At 42.4% G+C, this 14,471-nt stretch overlaps 1 protein-coding gene across 2 annotated transcripts in view; it reads left to right on the top strand.

Moving 5' to 3' along the window:
• pabpc4 (poly(A) binding protein, cytoplasmic 4 (inducible form)) overlaps positions 1–14,471 on the top strand; it is a 139,680-nt gene that overhangs the window by 117,662 nt on the left and 7,547 nt on the right. For both annotated transcript variants that reach the window (XM_028818810.2, XM_051936329.1), the window contains exons 11-13: positions 12,456–12,595; positions 12,699–12,792; positions 13,030–13,160. In XM_028818810.2, the coding sequence (XP_028674643.1) occupies positions 12,456–12,595; positions 12,699–12,792; positions 13,030–13,160 (365 nt within the window). The remainder of the gene's footprint in view (positions 1–12,455; positions 12,596–12,698; positions 12,793–13,029; positions 13,161–14,471) is intronic.

Below are 14,471 nucleotides of genomic sequence, written 5' to 3' on the forward strand. Positions count from 1 at the left end.
GGAAGGATTCTAAATATGTAATATCAAGAGAAATGCGTCTCATTTAAGCCACCTCAGACTACTCCAAAGTGAAGTTTTGTTAGTAGGTCACATTGCTGAGATGAATAAAACCTTTACTGATGCTTTATAACTGTTATGAAGACCCAAAGAGGTCTTGTTAAATAATATTAAATGAATGATATATGCGTTTTTGCAGTATCTAAACTAAAGTGCATGCAAATTTGCATTATGCAGTTATTACCCCAATTAACTCTGTCAGAGGCCTTTTTGGCATACAAGGATAAAAAGAAATCAGAGATTTTATGCTGTTAAAGTATATATCATTTTGAATTTGCATCAAAGATTCCATAAGATTTTTCTTTTAACAAATCCAGTGTGGTCATTTAAAATTAAGTAAGGAAGACTTTTTGTAATTTATTTTTCACAGTACAAAGTAACTTGCCAATAGGATACAAATTCTAAAAGATGTTTGTTTTTCATAGTAAAAGCAATAATTGATGGCTAATACACTGTTTTGGTATCATTTTTATATAAAACTCTGCAAGATATTCTGGACCTGAATTTATAAACATATTTTTATCTCATCAATACACAGTGTCTGGATGTGTGGCATTTTTGTTTTATCAAAAATTTCCATATTAAAGCCCTATTTTATGACATTGCAGCATGTATTGCATTCTATAGTTCTTAAATATGTCACCTATCCATATTACTAAACGAGAATGGTAAACCGGATATGGACGCAGGGACCTGCCCGTGGACGCAAAAGCCCCCCCCCCCCCCAGAGTGAAACGGGAGAGACTATGCACATGCGCAGGCGCCACACAAAGCCCCCCCCCCCGCACCAGAGCAAAACGGGAGAGACTACGAACCGTCAGAGTAGGAAATAAAGTAAAACGACATAAAGAGGTTAAAGAACAGGGACAAACACATGGAGAGCAGGTTACAGAACAAAGCCCCCCTGCCCAGAGTAAAACGAGAAAGACTACGGACCGTCTGACATGCCGCAAGCAGGATAAAGCGAGGTCAGAAATAAAACACAGAGTAAGAAACAAAGTAAAACTCAAAAGTAAACAGCTCAACAACTAACACAGCTTCGACACCAAGCCCGCGTGGACAGATCTAATGAACGTGGACGCCTACAACGCGTGTCTCAAACTGCGTAGGCAAAGCTGGCACGGATTCAACACGACACAGCTCGAGTGACCGAGATACAAACACGCGCCTGCCTGGATATAATTAATGAACGCAGGCGCCTACAACGTGCGTCTGAAATGCCGCAGACCAGGCAGGCACTGCTCCAAAAAGAAAGAGCTCGACTAAACGAGATACGAAGTGAAACGGGAAACACTACAGAGTCCGCAGTGCTCCACAATGCACCGCATAATAGTTCGGAAAGAGCTTCGTAGTAACAGTGGGGAGACCCAGAGTGACACGGGCGAACGCTCCGTATTAAACATATGTCATCCTCACACGTCCAAACTATACAGCATAGGTGAATCATATTACAGTGATACATTATTAACAGTACGATAAACATCACAGTATCGCAAACAAATGAAAATTATTACTCGAAAAAGGGAAAATATATTCACCACGGTCCAGGTGTCATTAAAACAAAACCAGAATAAAGCGAGATCAGAAATGAAAGACAGAGTAGAAAGCAAAATAAAACGTCATAAACAGGTTAAACGAGGGGGCCAAACACATGGACAGCAGGTTACAGATAATGAAGACCGGAATTCGAAAGCTTCAAAAACAAAAGCTCGACTGACCGAGATACAAACTGAAACGGGAAACACTACGGGGTCCACAGTAGTCCACAATGCACCGCATAATAGTACGGACGGAGCTCCGTATTAACAGTGTGGGGCCCCAGAGTGACACGGGTGAACGCTCCGTATTAAACGTGCGTCATCCTCACACGTGGCTGCCCAGCGGGCATGGGTTCAAAACGCCGGGGGTAGGCGAGCGAAGCGAGCAGGGGGCAGAGCCCCCTTGTTTCTGTATATTCAGTGTCATTGGTTTCAACTTCATTATTAATTACAGTGTTTCATACTTCTTTCTTATGTATTTGCTAGGAAACTATGTTTTAAGTCTTTTCTTCTTGTTCATAATACCAAACCTTATTTGTTCATTCAAAAATGTTTGAAGTGCATCACAGAGAGTTCTATTGCATATCTTTAGGTATACATTAGTTTCTACCAAAATATCAATTTTCATGGAAATAGATTTAATAAAATCATCAACAACTATGTGTTAAATTAGTAGTGCTTGATATACTGGGTTCCAGGATGCATGAAGTGTGATCAGAAATAAGAAAGGCATCTGAAAGATCTGACAGAGGGAAACATGCTATTATCAATAAAACAGCAAGTCAATTCATGTGAAATTATAATTCACTGATGAGAAATACTAAAATTTTCTTGGATAATTAAGAGAACACTAACTTTAACTTTCTCATCATTTGTCTTAGCTGCACATATCCATTCATCCATTATCCAACCCGCTATATCCTAACTACAGGGTCACGGGGGTCTGCTGGAGCCAATCACAGCCAACACAGGGCGCAAGGCAGGAAACAAACCCCGGGCAGGGCGCCAGTCCACCACAGGGCACACACACACACACACACCCACACACCAAGCACACACTAGGGACAATTTAGAATCGCCAATCCACCTAACCTGCATGTCTTTGGACTGTGGGAGGAAATCGGAGTACCCGGAGGAAACCCACGCAGACAAGGGGAGAACATGCAAACTCCACGCAGGGAGGACCCAGGAAGCGAACGTGAGTCTCCTAACTGTGAGGCAGCAGCGATACCCACTGCGCCACCGTGCCGCCAGCTGCACATATATCATTCTTAATTAATTTAATTTTCCAATTTCATTTTCTCTGCGTCAGAGATTACCAGAGAAGCTGCGAAGGGAAATGCTTAATGAATTAATACCATAAGAGAAATACCTGTCTGACATATTCTTTCTGTAATCTAGGTTCATTTTTATTATTTAAATGGGTCTCCCATAAAGAAGGCTACATCTGATTTTAGTGAGCTAAAATGTGATAACACCTGTTTTATGTCATGATAAAGGCATTTGTTATTACATTTTATAAAGTTTAATCAATTGTATTTATCCAGATTTTAGGTTATAGAATACATATTTCTTTGTACTATAGTATTTGTCATCTTCTTTAGTTGCTTTTAGAGTTTTACTAAAAAGTTGTGGTTTATCCTGTTTGATTTTAACTACAAAAGAATTTTTACATGGCAAACCCTGCAACCATAACATCTCACAATAACTATGTGGCAAAGGAAAAAAGTACTTCAGAATGTCTCTCTCTCTATTCCTTTCCCATATCACCTCAACCTGCCTCCCCAAACAAAGTTAAGATCGAACATTTCAGAGACCCAGTCTTCTGAAATCCCATTCAGCAAGGTATAATAAAAACAAACAAATCCCACTTTAACAGTGTAAAACAGAAGATCTAGAATAACAGTAGTATTTTTACTTTTGACAGGAAGCCTGTTACAGCTAAATAATAAGATTATATTAATTTCTCAATATTATCCATCCATCCATCCATTTTCCAACCCGCTGAATCCGAACACAGGGTCACAGGGGTCTGCTGGAGCCAATCCCAGCCAACACAGGGCACAAGGCAGGAAACAATCCTGGGCAGGGTGCCAACCCACCGCAGGACACACACAAACACACCCACACACCAAGCACACACTAGGGCCAATTTAGAATCGCCAATCCACCTAACCTGCATGTCTTTGGACTGTGGGAGGAAACCGGAGTGCCCGGAGAAAACCCACGCAGACACAGGGAGAACATGCAAACTCCACACAGGGAGGACCCGGGAATCGAACCCAGGTTCCCAGATCTCCCAACTGCGAGGCAGTGCCGCCCTTTCTCAATATTATAAATAATATAAATAGATGGCAGAACTGTACAGTGTTTGCATAGTATGTATCTATATAATCATCATTCCATACAGTGTGGAATATATTGCCAACTAATATAGCACCAATACAATAAAAAGAATAGAAAGTAAATGCATTAATAATTGTACAGAAATAATAAAAATTGGCTCCACCTAGTCCTAGAATCTTTTTATTGTTTCTGCCATGAAAGAATATCTACAGCTTACTTCGATATGGTGTCACACACGTGCGCATAGGAGGCAACTAAAGGGTCCGAATAGTGACAATTCCATGTCTGACCAGGGGTGGCAAGGTGCACTGACTTTTTCTCTCAATCCTCTGCAGACCATTCATGGGAAATTCCACAGGGTTCCGGTGCCCGTGATGATGCCACTTCCTGCCCCAATGACGTCACCCCCGGTCCTGGCACCCGCAATGACGTTACTTCCAGTTTCAGTGCATGTAGTGATGTCACTTCTGGTTTCAGCGCATAATACATGGGTGGCTGCCCCAAACCTTTTTTATGTCTTCTGTCCTTTCTTGTGACAGTGGCATAGTCAGTAGGATGAGAGGATCCCAGAAGAGAAAGGGACAGGACCTGAAAAATAACCAGGTGGGAAAGTACCGTGGCCTAGTTTCCAAATAGGTGGTTCGTCCCGGGGTTTGGAAAGACCAGGTACAGGCTCTGCTCCCAAAACATAACCTGGCAAACTAAGAAACATGGGGAGTGTATGGGAGGGGCTCACAGGATTGGGCTAGTCCGTAGGGGGGATGCGAAAGGGGCTTATTATGCTCACTTGGAGGAGAGAGCTTTTCTCCCCCGTGAGGCCAAGGCCTCAAGCAAATATGTGGCATCCCCAGACCAGCAGGTGGCTAAGGTGAAGGACTGGCATTTTGACCCAGAGCGGTCGACACAATCACAGGCTTTTGACTTGTGGAACGAAGTAGGGCAGTGGCTAAGGCCATTCCAAAATACTGCCCTACAAATTGTAGAACAGGTAGCCTGCTTCCTGTTACTCACCAGCCTTCCAAACAATTTCACCCAGCCGGTCTGGGGGACATTTAAGGATATGAGAGAGCTCATAGAGCTCATTGAAAGAACTAGGACAGCCTCACAATCTGGGAGGGTAGAACGGCTCTTTAGTGGACGGCAAAAGAATTATGTCCCAAAATCTCTGCCCCTCCCTTACAAGCCGGAGCCTGGTCCAAAGTCCCCGGACTCGTGGGCGCACTGCTTAGTCGGGAATGAGGTGGGATGCAGGTGGAGAGAGAGTGAAGGTTTCTGTGCACTTACAGATCCCCTGACAAGTCCTCATATGGGAGTGGTAGTGGTAAATGGTTTTAAAACAAAGGTCCTCTTTGATTCCGGCAGAAACATTTCCATTGTTGATCGCCGATATGTACTACTGCGGCAATGGATAAAGGCTAAGACCAGTTTAACCTGTACCCATGGAGAAACCCGTAGATATAGGATCGCTGCCTGTTTCATCAGTCACGGAGGATTGCTAAAAAAAATTAGCCAGAACAGTCCTCCCAAATCCACCTTGTCTGGTGATACTGGGGCAGGACTGGTCTAAAAGTAATTGCAGTTTAGTACTTTCCGCTCTTAAGGAAAATTTGGGCCTAATTATAAATGGAGACAATACGTCTCAAGCTGCCTCCATGCCATGTAATCAGCCGGCGGAGAAAAATATGGAACATCGCAAGTGGGATGGGGCGAATCCTGGACCGTCGCAAACAAAAACATCAGCAACCAGTGCCATGACAGAACAGGCTGAAACCCCGCCCTTTGAGGTCAGACTGAACCCCCTCTCTGAATTACAATTTCAATTTAGAGAAACTCTGGCTTCTTTTAAAAGGGAGCAATGGAATGACGACTCCCTAAAATCTGTAAAAAAAAATGCAGTTGTGCTTGTCAATGGCCAACGCACTCATCAGCCCATGCCACAGGGTCCTCACTTTGTGTTGAAGAATAACCTATTGTATTGGGTAGCCTAGCATGAGGGGGAGGTGCGGAAGCTGCTGCTAATACCTGTGGCAGGTCTGTGAATTAGTGCACACCCATTTCCTAGGAGGCCATATAGGCACTGAAAAAACTTTACAGCATATCAAGGTCTGATTTTATTGACCGGGAATTAATGAGGAGGTTTGCCATTTTTGCACATCTTGTCCAGAGTGTCAAATATGACATTCCCCTTCCCCTAATTGATATCCCATTCAAAAGAATCAGGGTCAATATATTAGGACCCCTAGAGCCTTCATCCTGAGGACATAAATATATATTAGTTTTCGTGCATTATGCTACCGATATCCCAAAGCTGTTCCATTGCGCTCAGCCACATCGAAAGCTATCGCTTGGGAATTTGTAGTCTTCTGTCCTTTCTTGGGGTCTTTGCATGAGTCTGCATCCCTAAAGAAGTCCTTATGGAACAAGGGACGCTGTTTGCCTCGGAGATGTTCCGGGAAATGGCCAAGTTACTTAAAATAAAGCACTTAAAGATTGCGGTATATCATCCTCAAAACAATGGTCTAATAGAGAGATTTAATCAAACTCCCTCCACATATATATTAGGATATATTGATCGCAGTTACAACATAGATTTGGAAAAATTCAACCCATTCTTAAAAGTCACATGGAGGAGGTTCAAACAGAACAGGCCCGATATTTTGATCATGGTACATCTCTCTGATAGTTCCAACAAGGAGATCATGCCATGGTCTTAGTTCCTACTTCCTATTTGTTATCTATACTAATAAAAGGCAAAGCCCTCACTGACTGACTGACTCACTCACTCACTGACTCACTCATCACTAATTCTCCAACTACCCGTGTTAGGGTAGAAGGCTGAAATTTGGCAGGCTCATTCCTTACAGCTTACTTGCAAAAGTTACGCAGGTTTCATTTCGAAATTCAAAGCGTAATGGTCATAACTGGAACATATTTTTTGTCCATACACTGTAATGGAGGAGGCGGAGTCACGTATCGCGTCATCACGCCACCTACGTAATCACGTGAACTAAAAACAAGGAAGACATTTACAGCACAAGTCACACGCGGGAACGAAGGTAAATGACGTTAATTTTTGACTGTCTTTTAATACTGTGTAAGCATACATATTAACACATGTGCAATTAAACGTGTGCATTTACGGGGTGATTTCTCAGGCTTAAAAGCTCACCTTTTATCAAACGCGGGAAGAAAGGTAACTGACGTTGTTCACTGTCTTTTAATACTGTGTAACCATACATATTAACACATGTCCAATTAAACGTGTGCATTTACGGGGTGATTTCTCAGGCTTAAAAGCTCGCCTTTTACTAAAAAGGTAAATGCAAAACTATTTTCAATCAGTTTATTGAAACGCTCCCGTTAAGGATTGCAATAACATATTCGCGAGATAAAAGAACGAAGTAGGGGGAAATGGAGGAACAGCCGCAACAGCGAAGAGCAAAAAATTAATTAAACAATTGAGAACGGAGCGAGTTAAGCATACAAGCATGTTCATAAGGGAAACAAAGCACGGTGTAAAACGTAAGTTTAAATTAAGTTTATAGAAACGCTCCCGCTGCGGATTGCAATAACATATTCGCGAGATAAAAGTTTCATGAGAAGACACGAGGTATAAATGAACCACACGCCGTGGCGCAATGTTAGGGGCAACAGTTTCAACCATTCTATGATCTGCTTCTCGCAACTGAAAGACGGCACATGGCGGATGTTAGCCGACTTGCTCACCGCAACGTTAGGGGCTTCAACTATGGCGCTGACGCCACATCTCAGTGCCAACACTTTGCAGACTGTACTTAAAAGACACGCCCTCCTCACTGGACAGTTAAAAAGACCAATCAAACTAACGATGACATCAAGTATTACCCAATCAAAAGTAGGAAAGGAGGCATCTTCATAAAATGCGTGTGGGATGATTTGCATGAGACGCTGCTTTAAAAAAAAAATGATAAAAAAAATACGGGATAAATCACGTCCAGTATTGATTCAAAACGGGACGCGCAATTTCATTCTCAAACGCGGCACGATTCCGTATTTTAAAGGACGGGTGGCAACCCTACAGTGCCAGGTAACCACCCATACAATCAGATTGTGATTCAGACTAGGAATGCAATGAATGTAATTACCCGATCTACATACAAGGCGAAAGTCTTGCAACATTCAAAGATGATGGTTTGGGATAAGTACACCATACAACATAAAAGAGCTTATGAAGCCTTGAACCGAAAAAAGCAAGATCTCAGAGATCGTAAAAAAAAAAATAGGAGGTAATGTCGTTTTACTCGCTGTAGATTTTTGTCAAACATTACCAGTTATTCCACGAGGGAGACCAGCAGATGAACTCAACGCGTGTTTAAAATCCATGCTTCTCCCACGCTCGGTTATATGTCGCGTGTTCTCGGGTAGGTGCACCAAAAAATGTATACATTTAAGCATGTAATGGGCAAAGAAAAAATGAGGTATACCCGAAGGCACTGCAGTAGTACTTAATGTAACTTTACTTCTTAAATGTTAATGTTTTACTGTTTAATAATTTATACGCTTCTTATATGTTGTTCAAATTCTTTTATCAAAATACCACTGACAGCGCAATGCACGATAACATGGAGTGAATACACCATACGCATCCGCCCACGGCTGCCCTGCTGTGCGCAGATAGGAGTTGATTCTACAATAAAATAAAATAAAGATAAAAAGAGTAAAACAATCATCACCCATAAAGCGTGTGTGTGTGTATATATGTGTATATATATATGTTGATATGTGTATATGTATATGTATATATATGTTTATATGTGTGTGTGTGTATTTTATATATATAAAACACAGCAACACTCATAACAATGACAACACAATTACATTGACAATCATGTTACGTTATTTTTAAAATGTTTCCTTTTTTTTTCATAACCTCTTTAACACACTACTTCTCCGCTGCGAAGCGCGGGTATTTTGCTAGTGGTGTATAAAATCTGTACATTTTGGTTTCCATTATATTTTGTTCGAGACAAGACAACAGATGAACTAAGACAGATCAAAGCAGGTTTTCTTACACCTCACTTTCAAACAGCTGTTTCCTACATTGAAAGGAAGACATTCTGGGGGCTCAATTATTTTACAACCTGGGAAAGGATGCTGAACTGACACCTCAGGCTATTGATTACTTTAACACTTGAGTTTATGGCCTAGGAAAGAGAAACTGAGGCAATATCAAAGAACTTTATTATCTGGGAAAGAATTTGAGCAAAATTCATCAATCACATTGACAGCCAGCCAATCAGGTGCATGTGTTGTGAAACCAAGGCGTGATATTTCATAATGAATATGCCTTGGTTTGGAAGAGGAGCAGAAGGAGGAGAAGAAGAAGAGGAGAAGGAGGAAGAGAAGAAGGAGAAGAAGAGAAACAGACGAAGACGGCATTGGTCGTCAGAAAGGCATCATGAACATCGATTGCTAAATCAAACGCCTCCCTGGGACATTCATCCTTGTCATCTGTAACTTTTTCGTAAGCTTTTCCTAAAGACTATATATATTCAGACTTTTCTATCAGTACCTATTTTCTATTATTCTTTGTTCCAGTGGTATTATTATTATTCTTGTAATAAATACCATGCTGCTTTTAACTTTCTATGCTTTGTCTTAATGTCTAGAGTGATTGAATTAATAAGTTAGATTTCTTTGAGCACCTGGTGTAGCCAGATTTTTGCCATTATTTCTGTGCTGCAAGGTTTATAAGGCTGAGAGCGAGGGTGCCGCTCAAAAGAAGGGACAGTACGATAAAAAGAAGGTATTCTTGGCTGATAAATGGCCTATAGTCAAGAGTGCTGAGTCTTTGTATGTTTAAATGTATTCTTGTAGACCAAAAGTGAGATATCACTAAAACACTAAAACATTGTATGTTGTTCGTGCCGATAATAAGTAAGTCTCTTGAAGTGCTGAGTGACAGGCTGATGTGTGGTTTAAAGTGCTAAGGGTTAATCAGCGTGTGTGTGTCATTCATGGGGCACTGTTGTGGTTAGGGTCTGTGTGTGTGTGTTTATCTATGTGTGTGTGTGTTCATTTTAAAATGCAACAGTAGACCAACCCGATAACGAACCTGACGAGAACATTTACCCTTGAGAAAACAGGTAAAGGGTAAGTAGAGGGAAATACTATGATAATACACTATTCTAAATTACTAGCCCATTGGCAAAGTCCATATGAAGTTAAGGAGAGATAAGGACTCCTCAACTATTTGGTGAAACAACCCAATCGTCGACCAAGTGAGCGGATATGTCACGTAAATCTGCTGAAGCCGTGGAAGGAAAGAGATCCCGATCCCCCCTCTGTTCAGCCCCGCTCATTCTTTGCTCATAAAAATGCCTTTTAACTTTGGTCCTGAATTAAACCCCAAACAGAAACGGGAGCTTGAAGAAGTTATCCTTTCTGTTCCGGAGGTAGTGAGCGAAGGACCTCACTGATTGTTCACGACATTGCGACTGAACCTGGGTTTATAGTCTGCAAATGCCCTTATCATCTCCCCGAAACAAAAGAGCGGAAGTGTAGCTTGAAATCAAGCGTATGCTGGAACTAGGAGTGATAGAGGAAAGTTATAGCCCCCTGGTCCAGTCCAATAGTCTTGGTTAGTAAACCTGATGGAAGTTGGAAGTTTTGCAATGACTTCCGTCAGCTTAATCAAGTCTCCCAATTCGTTGCCTATCCAATGTCCTGAGTGGACGACCTCCTCGAGAGGCTGACAGGCAAAATACTTGACCACACTTGAAATGACGAATTTTACTGGCAGGTTCCTTTAATGGACTCAGCTAAGGTCAAGGCTGCATTTAGCACCCCTAGTGGCCACTGGCAGTATCGTGTCCTTCCATTTGGGTTATAAAAAAATGTTTCTTTGGGTTGAAACAAGTTAAATATTTAGGCTACCTGGCGGGTTGGGGTATCATGAAACCACAGTGGTCTAAGGTAGATGCCATATTGAATTGGCCCCATCTGAGAACCAAGCGGCAAGTCCAAGCCTTTCTCAGCTTAGCTGGGTGCTACCATTGGTTTGTACCTCGGTTTTCTGAGAGAGCAGCGCCCTTGACGGATTTAACAAAGAAAGGGCTCCAAAAAATATGGTATGGACAGACAAGACGGACGATGCATTTAGTGACTTAAAGCAGGCCCTTACATCAGCACCTGTATTGAAAGTGCCTAACTTTTCATTGCCTTTCATTCTTTAGACGGATCCTTCGTACACAGGCCTAGGAGCCGTGCTGAGCCAGAGTGTCGATGGTGTTGAACATCCCATCATGTTCCTGAGCCAGAAACTGTTGGATTGAGAGACCAGGTATGGAAAGGGAAGCCCTTGCTATCAAGTGGGTGATTACGCAGCTGCGGTACTACCCTTGTTACAGATCATGCACCCCTGCAGCGGATGGCCCTATACAACGAGTCAAATCCGCAGATCACCGTGTGGTTTCTTGACCTTCCAAGAAGTTTTCGCTCATTCATCGTGAGGGCTCTCTCCATTCCAATGCCAATGCACTTTCTTGGGTTCACGACCTCTCAGTCAGATCCTTCCAACCCAATGGTGGGCATGGGAGGCAGCTAAAGGGTCCAAATAGTGACAATTCCATGTCTGACCAGGGGGTGGCGAGGTGCACTGACTTTTTCTCTCAATCCTCTGCAGACCATTCACAGGAAATTCCACAGGGTTTCGGTGCCTGTGATGATGTCACTTCCTGCCCGATGATGTCACTTGCAGTTTTGATCCCCGTGATGACATCACTTCCTAACCTGACACCTTTGATGCCATCACTTCTGGTTCCGGTGCCCATGATGATGTAACTTCCTGTCCCGATGACATCACTTCCACTCCAGACCTTTAAAGCCACCATTTTTGCCACATGTCATCAGTTCTGTTTTGAACATTGAACAAGACACAACTCAACAAAAACTAACCCTTTTGCAGCCAGGGCATAATACATGGGTGGCTGCCCCAAACCTTTTTTATGTCTTCTGTCCTTTCTTGTGAAAATAGCTATTCATTCTTCACAGTTTTCAATCTTGAAGATGTGCTTATAGGGTATTTTAAACCTTCTCTGGTGTGGTGTCAAATGTAGATATTCAATCTATAGCTGTTATCAAGTCAGGCTGGTAAATACAGGTGGTGGACAAAACATGAGAAACAGAACATGAAAAAGAAGTTCAACATGTAATAAATAAATCACAATGATGATAGATTTCTTTTTGTTGTTGTCTCTCCCAGTCCATACGTGCCAGCTGTAGAACCTGTCTCTGACTGGTCTCTTTCAGCTCAGGACAACTGAGGTACAGAGAATCCTGCAGGCTTATGGTTTTATTGATATTGCTGGAGGTTCTGGCCATATTGGAATGTGGCCCAGTTATTGCATGTCTATACACGGTTCTGTCAGCACAAGCAAAACATAGAAGTAGCTCTTTTAAAAAAAATTATACAACCTTCATTACAGAGTGGTGTGCTTCATAATTATTTTGCTGTTTGATTTTCTGTTCTACCAGGTGGTGTTGGAACAGGGCAGACCTTAGGACCTCGTTCATTCTTAGCTACGTCGTCTCCTCGCATTGGACCCCCCTACAAGTATGCCAGTACAATCAAAAACACACAACCAACGGCCACACAGCCAATCACTGTGCAACAGGTAGAGGCAAATAAAAGAAGGAAGCATAGCTTTGAGTGTTAGTGTGATGCAAATTCAGAATTGTACTCTTTTCCTATAACAACTTCAATTCGAAATTCACTAGGGTGCTTCCCATGCTGTACATGTCCAAGGACAAGAGCCACTTACTGCCTCTATGTTGGCTGCAGCTCCTCCTCAGGAACAGAAACAAATGCTTGGTAAGTAAGAATCATGGTAAGTACTTTTATACCACTCTTATGATGAACCTTATTATGAAAAATGTAATTGTATGAATAGTTTAGATATGATTATTATGATCTGTGTGACAGCCATTTAACGATTGGTGGGTTTGCATGGCAGCCATAAAGTTTTTAGTTGGTGTTTAAAAAACAAACATTTAAAAATGAGTCTGTAAGAGGAACCAGAATTCAATGAGGTGTCTGCCTGCTCCACAGGTGAACGCCTTTTTCCTTTGATTCAGACTATGCATCCCAGTTTGGCTGGTAAAATCACCGGAATGCTACTGGAGATCGACAATTCAGAGCTGCTTCATATGCTTGAGTCTCACGAGTCCCTTCGCTCAAAGGTAAAACCCATAAATATTATGCATGATGTCTGAATATGATAGAAACTCATGAATTACTTTTCCTAAGTTAAAGTTTAATAAAACTATAATCAGAAGAATTGGCCCTAGTTTTTAAAATGGCTTTGGATATTTATATATTATATACAATTATTAGTTATTTAGTGTTGGCACTATTCATGACAGGTTTGTCCACACTGGTGTGGGCAAAGCGACCGTCCAAGCCGGGTTTAGCCAGGCAGGAGAAAACGTCCACATTGGTGTGTGCAGCCCCGGGACAGTGGTGAACATCAAAAGCAAACTCCTGTAAACTAATAGACCACCGAGTGAGTGGGCATTCATATCCTTTTCCTTGTACAGCCATTGTAGCATGGCATGATCAGTCGCCAGGGTAAACCGTTGCCCTCAGAGAGTAACAGAGGGTCTCCACCGCCCACTTAATTGCCAAGCACTCCTATTCAGTAGCTGAGTAATTGTGCTCCCTGGGTAGCAGCTTTCTGCTGAGAAAAGTGATGGGGTGTTCTTCCCCCTCAAAACATTTTGAGAGCACTGCACCCAAACCAAAAGAGCTAGCATCTGTTTGTAGAATAAATTCCTTTGAAAAGTCAGGATTGTGCAGACCGGAAATGATGATAAACGACTTTTAGGTCCGCGAAAGCTCTCTCACAGGCGTCGGTCCAGACAACACTATGATTCTTTCTGCCCTTTGTCAAGTCTGTAAAGGGGGTGGCCCGATGTGCAAAATTGAGAATGAGCCACCTGTAGTATCCTGCAAGCCAGAGGAAGGCACAAACTTGCCTCTGTGTTTTGGGAGGGGGATATGCAATTTTCTCTCCCACCTTGTCCATTTGAGGCTTGAGCAAACCTTTCCCCATGGAATATCCCAGATAACGGGTTTCTGACATATCCAGCTTGCACTTCTTGGGGTTGGCCGTCAACCCCACCAGCTGTAAAATGTCAAGCACCGCCTGAAGGCAGACGAGATGAGATTCCCAATCATTACTGAAAGTGACCACATCGTCAAGATAGGCACCCACGGACATGGATTGGGGACACAGGATCTGGTCCATCATTTGCTGAAAGGTCAGCGGTGAGCCATGGAGACCAAAGGGAGTGCCGTAAACTCAAACAACCAGTCCAGAGTGGCGAATGCAGTCTTTTCACAACTAGTCTCCTCCAAGGTGACCTGCCAGTAACCCTTAGTGAGATCAAGGTTGGAGATATATGAAGCCTGCCCTTGCTGTTCTAACAGCTCATCCATACACAGCTTCGGATATGCATCAAACCTGGAAATCTTATTCAAACGCCTAAAAT

The sequence above is a fragment of the Erpetoichthys calabaricus genome, chromosome 14 (assembly GCF_900747795.2).
Source record: "Erpetoichthys calabaricus chromosome 14, fErpCal1.3, whole genome shotgun sequence".
In the NCBI taxonomy this organism is placed as follows: domain Eukaryota; kingdom Metazoa; phylum Chordata; class Cladistia; order Polypteriformes; family Polypteridae; genus Erpetoichthys; species Erpetoichthys calabaricus.